The following is a 17,079-nucleotide window of genomic DNA, read 5'->3' as shown; positions in this document are numbered from 1 at the left end:
ATATATTTATTCAAAAATCTGATTACTTAAAAAGTGTACATTTGTTGATTATTTTGGATTTTCCCTTATTTATTTTTTTGAAAAGTCTTTTCTCCAAAAAAAATTCTTGATTTTAGTAGAAAATATAAATAAGATACATTATTTTGTTTTGTATTTTGAAAAAAAAAGAAATAAAACATCATATGGTGCAAACTTTATCTGGAGTCCCTCCCCTTCGAGTTGTGCTAAGTTTAATATAGGTTTCTGTTGTACGCGTTAATTTGTCAAACCTAACACAATTGCATGATTTTTTATCTGTATCCAGCAGTGTTATATTATAGAGCAAGCCTGCTCCCATAAATACTTTAGCACACCAAACGTTCGCTCGTTTCTCTTTACACACCAGCGTCCGGCGTATTGACTGACGGAATATTTCCAAGGTGCATAGATTTGCAAATACTAGAAAATTTGGTTACAGTTATCGATCAGATAGCTCCAAGAGGGCTCGTGTAAACCTTGTTGACTTACATCCCAGCAAATCTGACGATTGAGGCCAATCGTATGGTCAATTTCAAAGAACACTTGGACAAGGTAGCGAACGGGACCCTTTTTCTCAAATATGCACCCAGTTCTACAGACATAGCGATTCTAACCTGTTGATGTCACGTGATTCAGTGGTGGGTGATGGTGTTGGAACATGCCGTTTATCCCTAGTTCCTCCAGCGATAGATATACGTCATATGATCTTGCAATCAGAAGGATAATTAGTACGTTTTTTGCTAAACTTTTAATTAAATGAACTCCTTAGGAATAGAAACAGGGAGATCCTAAGTGCAGAGTTTCCGTGAATTCTCTCTCGTGCAATTTCCAAGATGGTTTTGGTGCAAATACTGGCCTGTTTGTTCGCGTGTACTGGAGCTGTTATTAGGGGCAATACAGCTATGAAAGATTTTACAAGGTAGGTCAAAATTGTAATTATTGTTCTGCCACTGATCAAGCCATAAAACATCAGTATCCTTATAATACCCTGGTTTATTTACTGCATTTTTCTGTACATAGTGAAAACATTATGTATTAAATCTGCAGTATTTAAAAATGTATTCTATATAATATACTACGTTTTATTTCATGTGTATGGTTTGTCATAAAAGGGCGTATGCACTAACTGCAAGTAAACACTGCTTGTTCATCCATTTAGTACCAAGACTGTTTATGTGTTTGAAAGGAATATTGAATACATTTTACAAAAAATAATAATTATAATAAAAATCAAAATCAAAATTCATGTCGAGATGAATCTAATTCTTTGATTTCTTTGCTAGGTTAATCAAGGCGCACTTATTTCCAAGTTATCCCATCAAGTATAACAAGTGTCTTGATAGTTGCACGTACAAAATCTAAAACATGCCACACAACAAAAATGCTCGGCAGTTCAGCATTTACCAGAATCTTAAGATACTGCCTTCAACCCTTTATATTTTAAGGCAAAGTGTAAGCCGTGATAACAGAGTTATTGTACATCAAAACCGCTCGTTTTTTTCAATCCCACTAGAAAATCGTGAACAGAAGAAGGCGCACAATTTATATCAAGCTTCAAACTTTTGAATCTGTTATTCTGTGGCTAATTATTTCCTCAACGTGTTGAAATAAATTCTTCTCAAACAAACTTTAGAGTGTGTAGCATTGGAGAGTTGTAACTTTCATCTTGATAATGAGGAAGAACCCTTAGTCATTAATTTACCTCTTGTAATAAACTATGCTGAATGCTTGCTTTAATCCATAGTTTGACAGTCCTGTAGATCTGAAAATTAGTCACTAATTGGTTATCCTAGATAGTGAAACCAGCGAAAGTCATCGTGAAGTTTGGAGGGTCTGTATTTCATAGAAATCTAGAAGCATAATTCCCGAGATAAATAAAACAGATATAAGCAGTCATTTATCAAAACTTTATCAACTTACAGAAGAGTAATGGATAGTAATATTTCATAAAGATATACATTGTGCTGTGTCTAGTATATATTTGACTGATTTTAGAATCGTCGGATATGAAGTGCTAACTGGTGCAAGTTTCATTTATCATGGCTAATATTTGATAAAAATTTAAGAATGTGTTTCAAACTACTCCGTATCTTTTTCATCAAACTTCAGACTTCACTGATGATGTTAGAAAACTGTTAGGTTTTTCATCAGTATATTCTGATTGTTATAGATAGTTTTGAATTCTTTGAATTACAAAACGTTAATGTAACATATTCCAATCGATGAATTTGACCTACTGGTCTACATTTGATCGTTTTCAACTTTTCAATTTTAACCTCTGTGCATAAAGAGCTGTCAACATATTTTCTCGACACAAAAAAAACACACCATGGCTACTTGTATTTAAGTTTCATAAAAATTACTCAACTACTAGTGTCTGTAAATAAATTAATAGGATATTGTCGTTTTCTCCAATTATTAACTGATAAACACATGCATGTATACACGAAGCCTTTTTTTTGGGGGGGGGGGGGGGGTTCTTTGTCCAATTATTATTCATCGGGCCTACTTCACAATTTTTTTTTAATTTTTCATCCCTTAATACTCTAACAAAAGGTTTAACTAGGTGTACATTCTTTTCTCTTTACACACCAAACTGGCTGATGGTTTAATTGAATTAGAGTCCTTGGATATTAACGATTCGATCTTTTGTGAACACTAATTTACATACGGTTTTCAAGGTTAATATCTTAAAGATGGTTTAGATATTCCACTCTTGATATGCATTACAAGTAAAAACAAACACAATTAAGTATACTAATTATGTGCGGGTTGCGAGAGGACAATTTGAACCAGGAAATGATTTCCCAAATTTCAATCATTCGTGCAGCAGTGCATTTGATTGAGCACTCTAAGTTTCTAATGAGAAGATTCGGTGATGTAAACTGAAGATAGTGCCTAGTTTCACTTATTTCTCTCCGGGTGTTTAGATATATCTCTTTCTAGTTTCTCTCCACAAGTGGTATCCTGGAATTTAGTTCGCTGTATCTCGACCCCGATCTAAATACCTGTAGGCCAAAAGGAATCTCCGCATGGTAACTGGCCAAACTATATTACGAACGATTTGTAAATGTATTTTGTATGAATTGATCTCTCAGTGGGTAATCTTCCGTTTAACTTTTTAATTTTTGCAAAATTCATTGTGCTGTGAAGAGTCATGCAAATAAAAATCCCTCGGACAGTTTCATAATATCTCTATTAATTGCCCCCTCTTGAAATGCAGAAACCGATTTGTAAATAATTAAAATGAACAAATAGCAATTTTAAAATCGACCATACATATTTATGAACATGTCTGTCTGCAAAATGATTTAAGATAGTTTTGCCTTTGATATTACATGTATATTGTGATTATAATACTAAATCGTTAAAATTAAACTTGGAACTAAAACTCATTAGCAAAAAATGAAACTACAAGTGTATGGAATTTTAGAAGACAACGTTTGTGTTTTAACACAAAATATTGAAATAAAATACATGTACACTCTCTCTCTCTCTCTCTCTCTCTCTCTCTCTCTCTCTCTCTCTCTCTCTCTCTCGCTCTCTCTCTCTCTCCACATACAGACACAAATTGCAAGTATCTATCATGTTTCACTTCAAAGAATTTGAGGTTTTTATCAATAAATGTTACAGTCTGTTTAGCTTGTTAGCAAAAATATTTGGCTAGAAAGCCATCGTTGAATAAAACAAAACCGTTTCACTGATAAAAAAAAAATGGCTAATGAACAGGTAGGAGCTTTTTATTACAAGATTTTAGTTCTTTCAAATAATCTATGTTAAAAGGTTTCTAATTTGCCTCGTCATTCTTTTATTTCGTGGGTATTAGCAAGCAAACATATTGTGCCATCGTTTTTCCTCCCTTAATCTTATCTACCCATCGTGATGGGTTTAGTAAATATCTACAAAGCAGGGGGATATTTGCTTGTTATAATCCGTTTCTCGACAGGTGCGCCCTGGGCTGCTAATTCTATCTGTCTCAGGGTGACGTAGGCAGTCGATATCGAGATTTCATTTCATGTATTTCTATTCTTACTTCTGGGGGTAATGTTAAGTAAACCTCCGTCCAGGCTTGTATTACGGGCGGTAGGGTCAGTGCCCGGTGGACCGAGGAAGACATGGTTTCCCGCTCAACTCCATCATGTTTTACATATTTGATTTACCAAGGTCCTTAATTGAAAGTGATGTACATCCTTCCCTAAAGAAATTCGACTTAATTTGGAAGATTCGAAGCGCTGCAATGCTACAGCTTGTGCTTTCCACAAGTTTATAATATTGTTCCTTCTGCCATGTACAAAAATGTAGATTCATGCACTAGACTTTCAAATCACGTGTATTTGATTAATGAAAAAATTGTAAATTTTCTTTTTTTAAAATGACAGCATTTTGTTTCTTTGTAAGAACAAACACAGAAGTCGAAAAGTGTCGATTTCTTTGAAACATATTCCAATCTTTGAAAAGAAGCCAACATAACAAATAACGTTCTTGTAGAACAGTGGATTTTGTTCTGTAAATGATCATGTGTGAAAGAACGCTAAATTAGTCAGTTTCATGCCACCATCACGGATTTTTCACGGAAAATATTCCCTCTATTCTGCGTAAAATTTCAAATTCATTAAATTAGTTCCGATCACTGTGTTTACTGTAGCGCTAATGCAAACCCATTCTAACAAGACCTTAGACTTTTGGTAGGATGGGACTGTTGCATCAAAACAATTTAAAAATTATGTTGGTTTTAATTAAATATGCAGAATAAAATAGAAAGTCCTACGTCACTATGTTGTTTGACACAACTACCCAAAGCCCAGGCTATTGTAAATTGATTAGTTGTATAACAATATCTCATATATATAAAAACTCTCTCTCTCTCTCTCTCTCTCTCTCTCTCTCAAATTGAATATCGTGATACAGAAACCGAAACATTTTCCAGTCTTGTGTGGGATAGTCAGACTTTCATACAGTACTGAGGTCTTCTTCAAAAAAAATATTATTCATTTCTTTGAAAGAATGCTGAATTTATCAGATGTAACATTCATTATAATTATTTTGTTTTCTCAATCTGCCCATTGAAACTTTTAAACAATTCAATAATCATATACTAATGGACAAGTTTTATGCAAACATCACTGTAGAAATAACAGTTACAAACACATTGCGACTGTTATTGTTATTTTACAACGTTCCACCAAAATTAAATCATTACATGTAGGTTGTTATTTACGAAAATTCTTTTTCTTCAAGATGCCACGGTTAGCTTTTGGGATGTTTATTTTGCGCCATACTTGCAAACTGTAGTTCTTATAATGTACGGCCCTGTATGCCTACAGCATACTTTTATAAATAAGTCTATATTTACGAATCAATATACCATTTTGTGTGCTTTGCCTTTTGCATGCCGGAAATCAAGTAAAGAGCGAGTGAAATACATTTAGTCTTGTTCATATTTCCTTAAAAGTTTACTTCTTAGTACTAACCATCTCGTGTTAGTTAAGAATATATACATTTGAAATATGCAGTAAAATGTTTGTCATTTTGGAATGGATTTAAAATTCTATGTGCTTATTCTGTTTCAACAGTTACCCTCCCAAACAGGCACTATTTATTTTATTATACTGAATGTCTTAATTTTAAAGAACATTTTACTGCTTTTATATAGAAATGAAGTGAATTCTACGGCGAACCGTACGCGCATAATTTACGCGCATGTAACAATTCGATGTATTACCCGTTGCCAAGTGTGTTGCTAACGCTGAGGGTAATAGAACGGATTACCAACTGCGTCTAATCCAATCAGATTTTAGTATTTAACGAGGCCGAATACAGAACGAATACGCACGCTTTCGCGCAGTGTTTCATTTGTATTGTGACGTCATCCTTTTGCTTTGTTGACGCCATGGCGTGTTAGTTTCAATTGCAGATATTCAGCGAAATTTGTTGAAAATAGCTCGTTTGATGCGTAACATTGATATTATATTGTGGAATAAACATAAATGTCTCGAAGTATAAGCTATGTTTGGGCTCCAGTCGAAAATGTGAGGAGGGTTCAGCAAGCCTAGCCCTTTGTCACGTTTTCTTAACCCGCCTAAATATAGCTTAATTAATTCATATATTTCAAAACAGTAACCATGTATTTTTTATTAATGACCCTTAATATGTGATGTTATATATTTATTACTTAAATATGTCTGAATGTTTTAAACATACTATAAAGATCACCATTTCCGCCTTTGTCAAATAAAGAACAACCATTATCTGACAAACTGGGAAATTGGGCATAAAAAAACAACTTTGTTAAGACCCCTGGAACAAACCAGGAGGTAAAAGGTTTTTTTTATTTGAACATTTGATGCCTTTTAGCAATAACTTTAATATGTAGAACAGAAAAAGAAATCCCTAGGGCAGAAGTTTAAAAAAATGGTAAAAAATGTGCAAAATTGATTAAAATCCCATAGGGTCCTATGTTAAAAATAAACAAACTTTGAGATGACCCCTTAAAACAAACGGTGTGGTAAATGTCTTATTTTTCTATCTTAAAATAATAATTATATAAGTAGAAATTCATTTAAAAAATTTCATTAAAAAATCTAGGGCATAACAAATTAGACCCGGCCTCGTTAACATGAAAGTATAATAATAGTAATTGCAATGTATTAACACATCTCCTTTTAAAAGTTGTTTTGGTCACTATTAATCATTGATAAATGAAAGACGCATGTGGGAAAGGATCGTGTATTTATATAAAAAGGTTTAGAACCCAAAATGAATGCTTTCTTTTGTTTTATGGATATTATAACTGATTACCATTTACCATTCAAACAGAATCTTGGGTATTCATTATTTATTGACCTTAAATGGTTGTTTCTTTTTCTTCCAGAACCGAACTGATATCTTTGATCGAAGAGAAGATTGGGAATTCTCCGCCCAATTTTAACGACGGTAAGACTAATCTGTGTCTATATTAAGTTGACGAATCGCATATTATAGTGTACACTGTATACCGATTGATTAACTACTATTTTTCCCAGCTGTCATTTAAGAGTACATTTGGTATTATATTTGTATCGAGTCTCATCTAAAGCGGTCAAAACAAGACAGTAATAAATAGTATCTGCCTGTCAGAAGCTCTAGAAAAATAAGAATACTTCTAGATCTGCAAGGGAACATGTTAATTGGTGGGATCGAATTAATGATTGATGAACATAGATGTATTGTAAAACACAGTAAATAAATATCTTCTTTGATTTCATTTTTTTGTCTAGAGAGTGTGTTCATGCTGTGGATATCGATTTGAAAAAATCCAGTATGTTACATTATCAAAACCACACATAGTTAGACTCTAATACAAAAAAAGAACCCTTAGTTCATTTCCACGCTTCGATTTTAAGAACTACATGTACACATACATTCAAGCACATTTTTATTTTACATTTCTAATTCAGTTTTTATTTTAGAACCATTTTAACAAGACCTTGGACTTCAATTGCGCTTAGCTATCTATTCCTTGCGTCAAAACAAATTAAAAATGACGTGGTTTCAAGCGAAATATGCCTCGATTGCGTAGTCTTAGCTCAAAAGCCAGACAAATCTTGTTGATTTTAAAGAGCCATGGCTGAGTGGCTAGCAATGAAATAGACAGGCCTACGTCACATTGCTGTTTGACACAACTACCAAAAGCCCAAGCTCTTGTTAAAATGGTTCTAAGTGTCCTGCATTAAAATATGTCAAATTGTGACTTGAAAAAGCAGTGAAAATAAACTTTTAAGACTCTCAAAGAAGCGAATCTAAGACAACTGTTAAACAGATATACGGTGTCATTTTGTACCCAATACATTAGTATACACTCTGCAATATACATGTAGACGGACTTTCTCCTGTTGAAATGGAATTCGTTATTGCTTGGCTCGTTGTCAACTACATTCCAAATATTATGACAGGAGATGTAAATTAAAGATGAGTCTGTCTTCACGTTTTTGCCAGGAAAATTTAAAAGATGCTATCATTATGGAAGAAATAAATATGATATCATGTATTCAGATTTTTCTTAAATCTGTTTTATTGTGTTCATGATGTATGCTTTAATTTGATTTTTAATGTCGTAAGTGCTAATCTTTATCTGTTTTTTTAATCTTTAAAACTGATATTCATTAAGCGACATTAGACTGGCATCAGACAAGACTATACAGGTATATGACTGTTAATATGACGCCTGTGTTCACATTCAGATTCTCTTCCCGCCGTAAAAAAAATATATAAATATATAAGGAATAAGGAATCATTCTTTGAGTATTATGGGGTGATAATTTTGGTCGGGGCGTGATCAAATCCAATAAAGCCCGAAGGGCTTTATGATAGATTTGATCATGCATCGACCGAAATTATCACCTCATAATATTCAAAGAATGATTCCTTATTACTTATATTTATATAATTTTAAGCCACCGTACGATTAAATATTTAAATATAAATAAGCAAACCCCGCTGGCGCCTCAATTTGGCGTCATTTGTATTATGCATGGGTTATATTGTACAAAATCGATACGTAGTGTTATCACAGACAAAGACACTGAAAAAGGTAAATATATTAATCTAAAATTACACAAGATAAATAAGTTAGCGCATAAATATTTGAACAAAAATCGTTTTGAAAAGAAGAAACAACACAGTTTGAAAGGAAAAAAACCTATTATTGATAAACTAAAGCCTTCTCATTAAAATAAAGACGTGTGAGCTATGTTAAGTACTATCATATTAATTCAAATGAATACAATTAATTCTGTTTATGCAACAAACGACACATGTACTTTATGACATATGAAAAAGAAATCTATTTGATTATAAAAAAGTTCATCCTTTATTCCTCCTTAATATTTGTGAAGTTTTGAAAACAAATCAGTTATCATAACACAATTTTGCAATAATCATTGCATAAAAATAATATTAATCTCTCTATACCTCAGTAACAGGTACGTTTAGTTAACCATATATATATCTTAAAGCATTTTAATAAAAATTAGTCCACAGGCACATTTTTCATATGGGATTATCGTGCAATTATTTTATATATAATCTAGTTGTTTAGCTTATAGATAGCTTTATGATAAGAATACATGTAGTAACTTTTTATCTTTGTACTTGATTTATCGTACAGAGGTTGATTACGCAGACAGTTGTTTGCTTCTATGAAACCTTGTAAGCAATGATGTTTCTGAGAATCTCCAATCTGTATGACGTCATTTGAGGTCTTTAATCAGTTGAATGCCAATATATTGTTTCTAAAAGTATTCATCTACGCCCATGGCCTGTATAACAGGTCACAAGATCGGAGAGAGAATCATTCATTGACCTCCGAAAACCTATACCAATAATGCAAGAGTCACTTAGCTTACCTCTAGATCTGTAACAATCGGTCATTCGGATCCCCTCGGACCGAGTCCACAGGAAGAGTGATTGATAATGGACAAGTATTAATTCCATGGAAGTAATTGCGACTTATATAGGTCATTTGTTCCCAATGCGGGTATCCTGTTTTCGATCCCTCCTTTCCCTACTTGCTTACTATTCATTTTGTAAACTGTGGCGACCAATTCCCAACGTCAACAAACTGTGGTAGTCAGCCAGTGGAATATTCATTTTCCAAATAAAAGTGAGAGTTAATGATTAATTGTGTGGTCTCGTGATTTGCACTCTTTGTTGGTCGTAAAACACACAGTTTGGTATAAATATGATTGAAAAGTACATCAGCATTTCTGTTGGTGATTAAACAGCCATATAAAAATATAGTTACAAGAGTCTCAACATTATAATTTTTATTAATACCCTACAGTAGTAACAGTCTCTCTGGTCCAGTTAATTTATGAAACTCAATGACCTGGAACTAATCACTAGTTATCATTCAGGTACATGTCTCTCAAAGAAACGAAACTGACGATGACCATCTATGGACTGGCCAACTTCACTTCTCCAAGGAATTATTATTTACTCATGCTCAAGCACACTTGAAGCATATGACTTAAAAGTCATACATGTACATTATTAGGGCATCCCTTAACTCGATCAAAAATATTCAAAAGTTTATTAGTTCTACAAATACCTCGTTTAAGACGTTGTTAAATATAGAAGGAGTGCTGGATATACCAGTGCCAAGGTGGCATTTTTGCATCAGTGTAAGTTGCATGTATCAAAAATTCAAATAATTATGCCATATGGTTGATCATTGCTTAAGAAGTTTATAACCACCTTTGCTATTTATATATCTTCCCTGTCTGGTGACTTGTTTACCTTTAAAAATAATTTCCTACTGATAAACAATTTTTAAGATAGAAGATAGAAAAGGTAGTTTATCCATTAGATATTTGGAATTTCCTATAGGTTATTTGCAATTTCTCATAAGAATAAAAGAACTTCCTTTAAGAATTAAAATTCCGATGGGATTTGAACAAATTAAAACTCCGATTGGATTACCTATAGGAAAACTACATATCTAAGTCTAATTTCATCAGGAAATTCTGTTGTCGTATAGAAAATATATATTCTATGGGAATTTTAGTGAATCATATGTTGGATTTTCCATATTTCCTGCAAGTATAAATTATTTCACCAATGGGAATTATTATTTTCCTATGGTATAATAATTTTTAAAGGTAAATATCTCACATGTTAGGTGAAACACACTAAAAATAAAAGTGATTATATACACCCCAGACAATTCATTGTCAATCATTTGGTATTAATATCTGGATTTTTACAAAACTGCATCTTGACCATTTTAACAAGACCTTGGACATTCAGTACGATGTAACCATCTATTTCTTGCGTCAAAACAAGTTAAAAATGACGCTGATTTCAAGCGAAATAAACACGATTGCGTAGTCTTAACTCAAAATCAAACAAATCAGACAAATCTTGTTGATTTCAAAGAGCCATTGCTGATTGGCCAGCAATGAAATAGACAGGCCTACGTCACAATGCTGTTTAACACAACTACCCAAAGTCCAAGCTCTTGTTAAAATGATTCTAAACTGTCGCAAAAATGACATCTTGGCACTAGCGTAATTATCCAGCACAGTGTAATATATCAACTTTGTTTGATTCATTTTGAAATCAGGATACTAAACGCCTTAACTAGTTTGGTAACAGTCTTACACAAATCATGTCGGACTCATATTGCATGATTGAAGGTAACGACTTTTTTCCGATGAAATTGATATTTCATACACTTTCTTCACGTGCTGTTTTTCAGATTTTGCAACTACAGTGGAATGCCAACTTGCTATTGACAGCTTCGACTCAGTTAATGAGGTGGACATGGTATGTAAAGCAATACCGTGTTTTGACATTTCAAATGATAGTCTATGCATATCAACAAAATGTTTTTAAATATCAAACATAATATCGATATGTATATGCAAATATTTACTCGGTTTGGAATATAGAAGTGTTTGGTTAACCTTTTGGAATATGATGTCGACTATGCCTATAAATGTATATGCAGTCTACTTTAATATCATTATAATATTAATTATCATTTTCCTTCAGGATTTCACGGTGAGCATCATGCTTCATTTAAATTGGAATGATACTCGCTTTATAACCTGGACGTCCGGATATGACGACACGTTCGTCTTAGAATTCGACTCCAAGAGACTGGACAACATCTGGACGCCTGACTTGTTCTTTCCTAACGAAAAAAGTGCATTCATTCACAAAGTATTCATGCCCAACAAAATGCTGCGGGTTTACACCAATGGAAAAATAACATATACAGTCAGGTATAAAATGTTTACTGTAAGTGATTACACTTCACCTACTGATTTACTTGGATTCTCCAAAATCTTTAATCTCAAGCAATTACAGGATGTGGTAAGATGCAATGGCTGCCACGTCGTAGTGATGGTTTTGATTGATAGTTGGGATTATAAGGATCATCCAGGGAGGGGGGAACTGTGCGCATGTAGTCTAGTTTATGTTTACACGGTATTTCAAAAATGTTGTATTTTGACATTAAGCGAGATTCGGTTCTATTTTGGATATAGTTAATCTACTCGATTTTGTCTGTATTGATCGACGCCTGATAAACATAACACTTTCAATGACAACAATTTTGACAGAGATTTGGGAAAGAAATCTCTGTTAATTAACAAACAGCAGATATTTTCCCCAACTTCTTCGCCAATAATAAGGCCAGACATAACTCTTTATTTGCATTTCTTACCGTCTACGTCTTTGATCGTAAATGCAGTGAGGGAAGAGCAGGTGGCAAAATATGTCCGTATTTTCACTTCAATCATCCGCTTCAAGATCACACCCATATTTACTTTAGTACATATGATTTCTCCGAAGCCCAGTGTTTTAGATCAGTTGTTGATGAGAAAAACAGATTAAACCAACTTTGCATTCAATTATAAAATTGAATTATAAAATTTGACAATTTTGACTTTTCGTTATAAAACAGCATACTGTAAATACTAAATGTCGCTTACCCATTGCATAACCATGAGTGGCTATGCATCAATACTTAGCTCATTTTGCAATGTTTATTTCAGACTATCATTGACGCTTAGTTGTCCCATGGACCTCAGAAACTATCCTTTTGATAAACAAGTGTGCAGGATCGAAATGGAGAGCTGTATGTAACTGCTGTTGATATACATGTTTGGATTAATAAATGGGTTAAATAATATAAGCAACAAAAAAAAACAAAATAACTAACAGATTTTAATTGTTTGTTTGTTAGTTAGTTACAACGAAGATAATATAATTCTGGAGTGGGTGGGGACTGATCGCCCTGACCTTGCAAACATGACCCAAATGCCTGAGGGTGCCGTGCCTGTGGAGATCAGCGACAACATTGAAATGAACCAGTTCCGGGTCGTAGAAAAGAGAACATTAAAAACATTAAACGAGCGCCGAGGAGCAGGTGAGAAAGAGTAATTGATACAAATAATTCCACAGAGTAAACCAATACTTATTTTAAAATGATAGGAGACCGCCGTATACGTTAAAACAAATCCGCTCAGCAACTAGAGAAATGAAAATTGTTTACATAAAAATCGCATTGCAAACTGTACAAATGGTCATTTTTATGATAGGAATCATGCTAACAGAATAACTCATAACTTTATTTGTGCTTTCGCAGGAAATCATAGTCTCCTTCAAGCTGAATTTCATCTTGTGAGAGACATAGGATATTATCTTGTTCAAATGTACATTCCCAGCATGCTGATCGTCATGCTGTCCTGGATCTCGTTTTGGCTTAACGTGAATGCCGTGCCCGGGCGAATTTCCCTTGGTGTGTTGACAGTCCTAACTATGACCCAACAAAGTTCTACCGTCAATGCCACCCTCCCCCGGGTCTCTTACACAAAAGCCATTGATATCTGGATGTCCATGTGTCTAGTCTTTGTATTTGCGGCTCTTATTGAGTTTGCTGTAGCTAACGTACTTGCAAGAAAGGACACCAACAAAGGATTTGGTTTCAAGAAATTGTTTCTGTTACCGACTCTGAGTGAGCAAAGAAAGAAACGAAAAGGCTCTGGGGTGAGATTACTTTACAAATGCTAAATCGAAGAACTATTTTATCATTGATCACACTGTAAGCTTGCGATTTTGATGAATGAATGTTTTATAATAACTGTGCAACTTCACGTTTATAGTAATCAATCTCATTTTTTAAAAACTAAGGCCATTTTTATTTGAAGCTTAAAATAATTATGAATTTGAGAAGTTTACAAATAAAATTATACAAAGCAAAATACAATGCTAACATTTCAAGTCTTATGGGGTATGACATCACATACGCAGGTGTAAGCAGGCGTTTCCATTTTGATTTACGAAGCATTTTGCGTATTTAGCGTGAAACAAACAGGTATTTACTCAAATAATACAAGAAATGGTAAATATGCCAACAGCAAAGAAAATTCTCGCCAAATCACGCGAAGTTATCGCCGAACGAAATCGAGGCTTGCTGTGAGTGATTGTTGAATAAGTATTTGGGCCATTTATCACCAAACACGATCACTCCAAGTCTTGTAGTTGTTTATTTTTTAAACATGCGTCCTACTGCTTCATATGATTAAATGATTTTGCTATAAACCCTCAGAGTAATAGACGTTCCCTTTGATATTCGGGCTTACAATATTGATACAGAATAAAGATTTCTTGTCACTTCAGGTTTTGGTGGACGACAGAGGCCTTATGCGACTGGATCCGGAAATGGACCCGACTCTTGTCCAAAAACACCGAGAACTTTCCGGATTGCTACACGCAATGTATTTAGACGTGGCCTGTCGCTTCCTGTTTCCGATCTGCTTTGGAGTGTTTAACCTTGTGTATTGGACAATATATACAGCCGACAATTTTCACAACCACGGTTAATAGATCTGGACAAAAAAAACCCAAAATCTGATAAATAACAATATTCATAATCATAAACATTGTTTTTCCAATCGTTAACTCTGTCATTTCCCTAGATGGAGTTCTTCAAGGCTTAGAACATCAAGCCAAGACGTATTGTTTATGACATTGACTTTACCATAACGATGTTAAAAATGGGCAAACAATTTTATGGACATAAGAAAAAGCACACTATATTCACGCATCGATCATGTTGATGAGGAGGAAAGGTTCCGAATTATCATAGTGGTATTATCAAGCAGATTACATTCCATGAATTTTTACGATCGAATTTGTTATTTAAAAGCTCAAGTGTGTAAAAATATGTGTGTCTTGTTGCTGAAATGATATAAAAATCATAAATTGTTCCCAGGATAAACTTAATTAAGCATCGCACTAGCGTGATTTTTTTCTGTTTGTTTTTCTGTATTTCTAATTATGCAAAACGTCCATTTGGTCATGTGCTTCCGTTCAGTGTCATGTTGATTTCTGTGATAAAAATGAAGACGAGTAACATACATCAGTGATAACTTCTATGTCCATCATTGTGATACGTGCACAAAAAGCAGGTCATCAACTTTATGACAACGTTTGTATGCTTTTATGATCTGACAAGATTAATTGATTATTTATTGTTAACTCTTGCTCATGTATTTAAAAAAGTTCCGATGCATTTGAATGTTATGTCTTAGCTAAATTCAATAAAAATTGAATTTCAGTCAATTTTAATTTTGCTTAGACGAATGCAAAAATCTTTGATATCACAATGTGATTGATCAATCAGAAGAATGAAAGAATACAATTTGAATATTTGATGTTTAACATTTTTGTGGAATAATCTTTGAAACTTTTGCATGAAAACTCACCGTTAATAAAAGCAAAAGGGGGCAAGAATTTCATGCACTTAATCAACATGATGACAGCTTAACTTAGTTTTTCAATTATGTTTTTTTTTAAATCATGTTTTGGTTGTTTAAATCTTATTTATTAAATAAAATCACCGGTACAAATTGCCATTTGGTTTTTGTTCTCCATCAAAACAAACATGAAATTAACATGGGAATATGGGAGTGTGATATTAAAGTCAAAGTTCGAATGGGCATTGACCTTGTGAAAATCGCTAAAGGGGGTTTCGAATGATGGGTCGTCAATAGTAACAATGACGTTAATACACACAATATAGAAGTTTCTTGTGGGAACTTATTTCCTCAAAGTACCAAGATAGTTTCCATGCACCATGCAACTGTTCATTTCTAGACTTCTTTCCTTGAACAAAATACGGAATACTTGTGTGATATTTTCCCCCGAAATTTTGAGAGTTTGATACATGTCTCATCAAACAATTTGACACCTGCTGAAGGTGTTGATCTGTGTTGGCTAATTGGAACTATTAACGGATCACAGCGATGCGTTCATGCGCAGCAGTTCTACAACAATCTTGGTGAGAAGTTTCCAAGCATCGCGGTGGATCCTAGGATGTTTTGAAATTATTAGCAGTTAATTAAACAAAGCGCGGTACCGCAACAGTGAGGAGAAAGTGCAGCCAACGCGGTTGACGTCACCATTTTGCCAGATGAACAAAGCATGTTGGGATATTTTTTGTATGACTAAGGCATCATGATGCTCTAAATCCATATGTTGTTATCTTGTTACACTATTTTGATCTCTGTAGTTTAACTGATTACTATCCAACCCATACCTCAAAATTGCTATTGGCTAGTTTCATAAACCCGGTAACCCCACGATGCTAATAGGTCTACATTGAATAACGAATGATCTAAGCAATGCCCACAGAGACTTATAACACGTCATTAGTTGTAGAACTAAAACAGACCGAGAAAAATATAACTCCTCTATGTAATTTGCCACTTGCTTCCTTTTGCCTTCAACTGAGTAAAGCAACAAATTCAATTTTTTTTTGTTTTAACCACTAGGCAAACTCGTTGAGTTTATAATTGTTGATTAGTACAGACATTTTCACCATAAAATCGTTTAATTTTTAGACTGCATTTTCGGTCTTCTCTGTACTCATATTGTTAAATATGGATTACGTCAGTTGGTTGGCATTAGTGGACATCAAAGTAACTTCACGTCCGAAACAACAGCGGCTCTCAGTTGTTTGCCCAAGAAGCATAAAGTCTGTTCCAATCGTCAATCAGACGTAAAATCTCTCGATTTAGGGGTGAAATATTTATATTTACATTCACCAAAAATCATTCCCTCTATTTCTTACAAAAACTTATGGTTGATTCATAGCTCTATAGACACAGCCAGACTGAAATCTACATGCCCCGTTTATCGATTGGTCGAAATCTACATCGGCTGAAACTTGAGAAGAAATTGACAGGTCTGAAATTGACACGCCCTGTTTATCGATTGGTCAAAACCTACAGCAACTACAAAACATCACGGACTGCACGAAATAACCATGATGATGTCAGATCCAAAGTCTCACAGGAGACGATTTGGCTGTTTCTTTTAGCTAACGTACTTATGTACGTTAACAATAATTTAGTGAATTTTACTTATTTTTCATAATCAATTAATTGATTTGTTAATAGAGAGATGTTAATATAAACAATAAAATGCTAATTTCTTTGATGATTCATGTGGGTTATGAAGGTACATGTAGCGATCATTGCAGAAAAAATTTACATAACCCGCTAACGCGGG

At 33.9% G+C, this 17,079-nt stretch overlaps 1 protein-coding gene across 1 annotated transcript; it reads left to right on the top strand.

Annotated features, from left to right (window-relative positions):
• Positions 1–312: 312 nt before the first annotated feature.
• LOC128157043 (glycine receptor subunit alpha-3-like) lies at positions 313–15,416 on the top strand. The gene is made up of 8 exons (XM_052819397.1): positions 313–937; positions 6,890–6,951; positions 11,255–11,322; positions 11,551–11,783; positions 12,558–12,640; positions 12,749–12,931; positions 13,151–13,551; positions 14,185–15,416. The coding sequence occupies exons 1-8, from the start codon at positions 852–854 to the stop codon at positions 14,386–14,388; spliced, it is 1,320 nt and encodes a 439-aa protein (XP_052675357.1). The 5' UTR covers positions 313–851; the 3' UTR covers positions 14,389–15,416.
• Positions 15,417–17,079: the final 1,663 nt, after the last annotated feature.

Source organism: Crassostrea angulata, chromosome 7, assembly GCF_025612915.1.
Source record: "Crassostrea angulata isolate pt1a10 chromosome 7, ASM2561291v2, whole genome shotgun sequence".
Lineage (NCBI taxonomy): Eukaryota > Metazoa > Mollusca > Bivalvia > Ostreida > Ostreidae > Magallana > Magallana angulata.
This window is presented reverse-complemented; position numbering and strand designations above follow the sequence as displayed.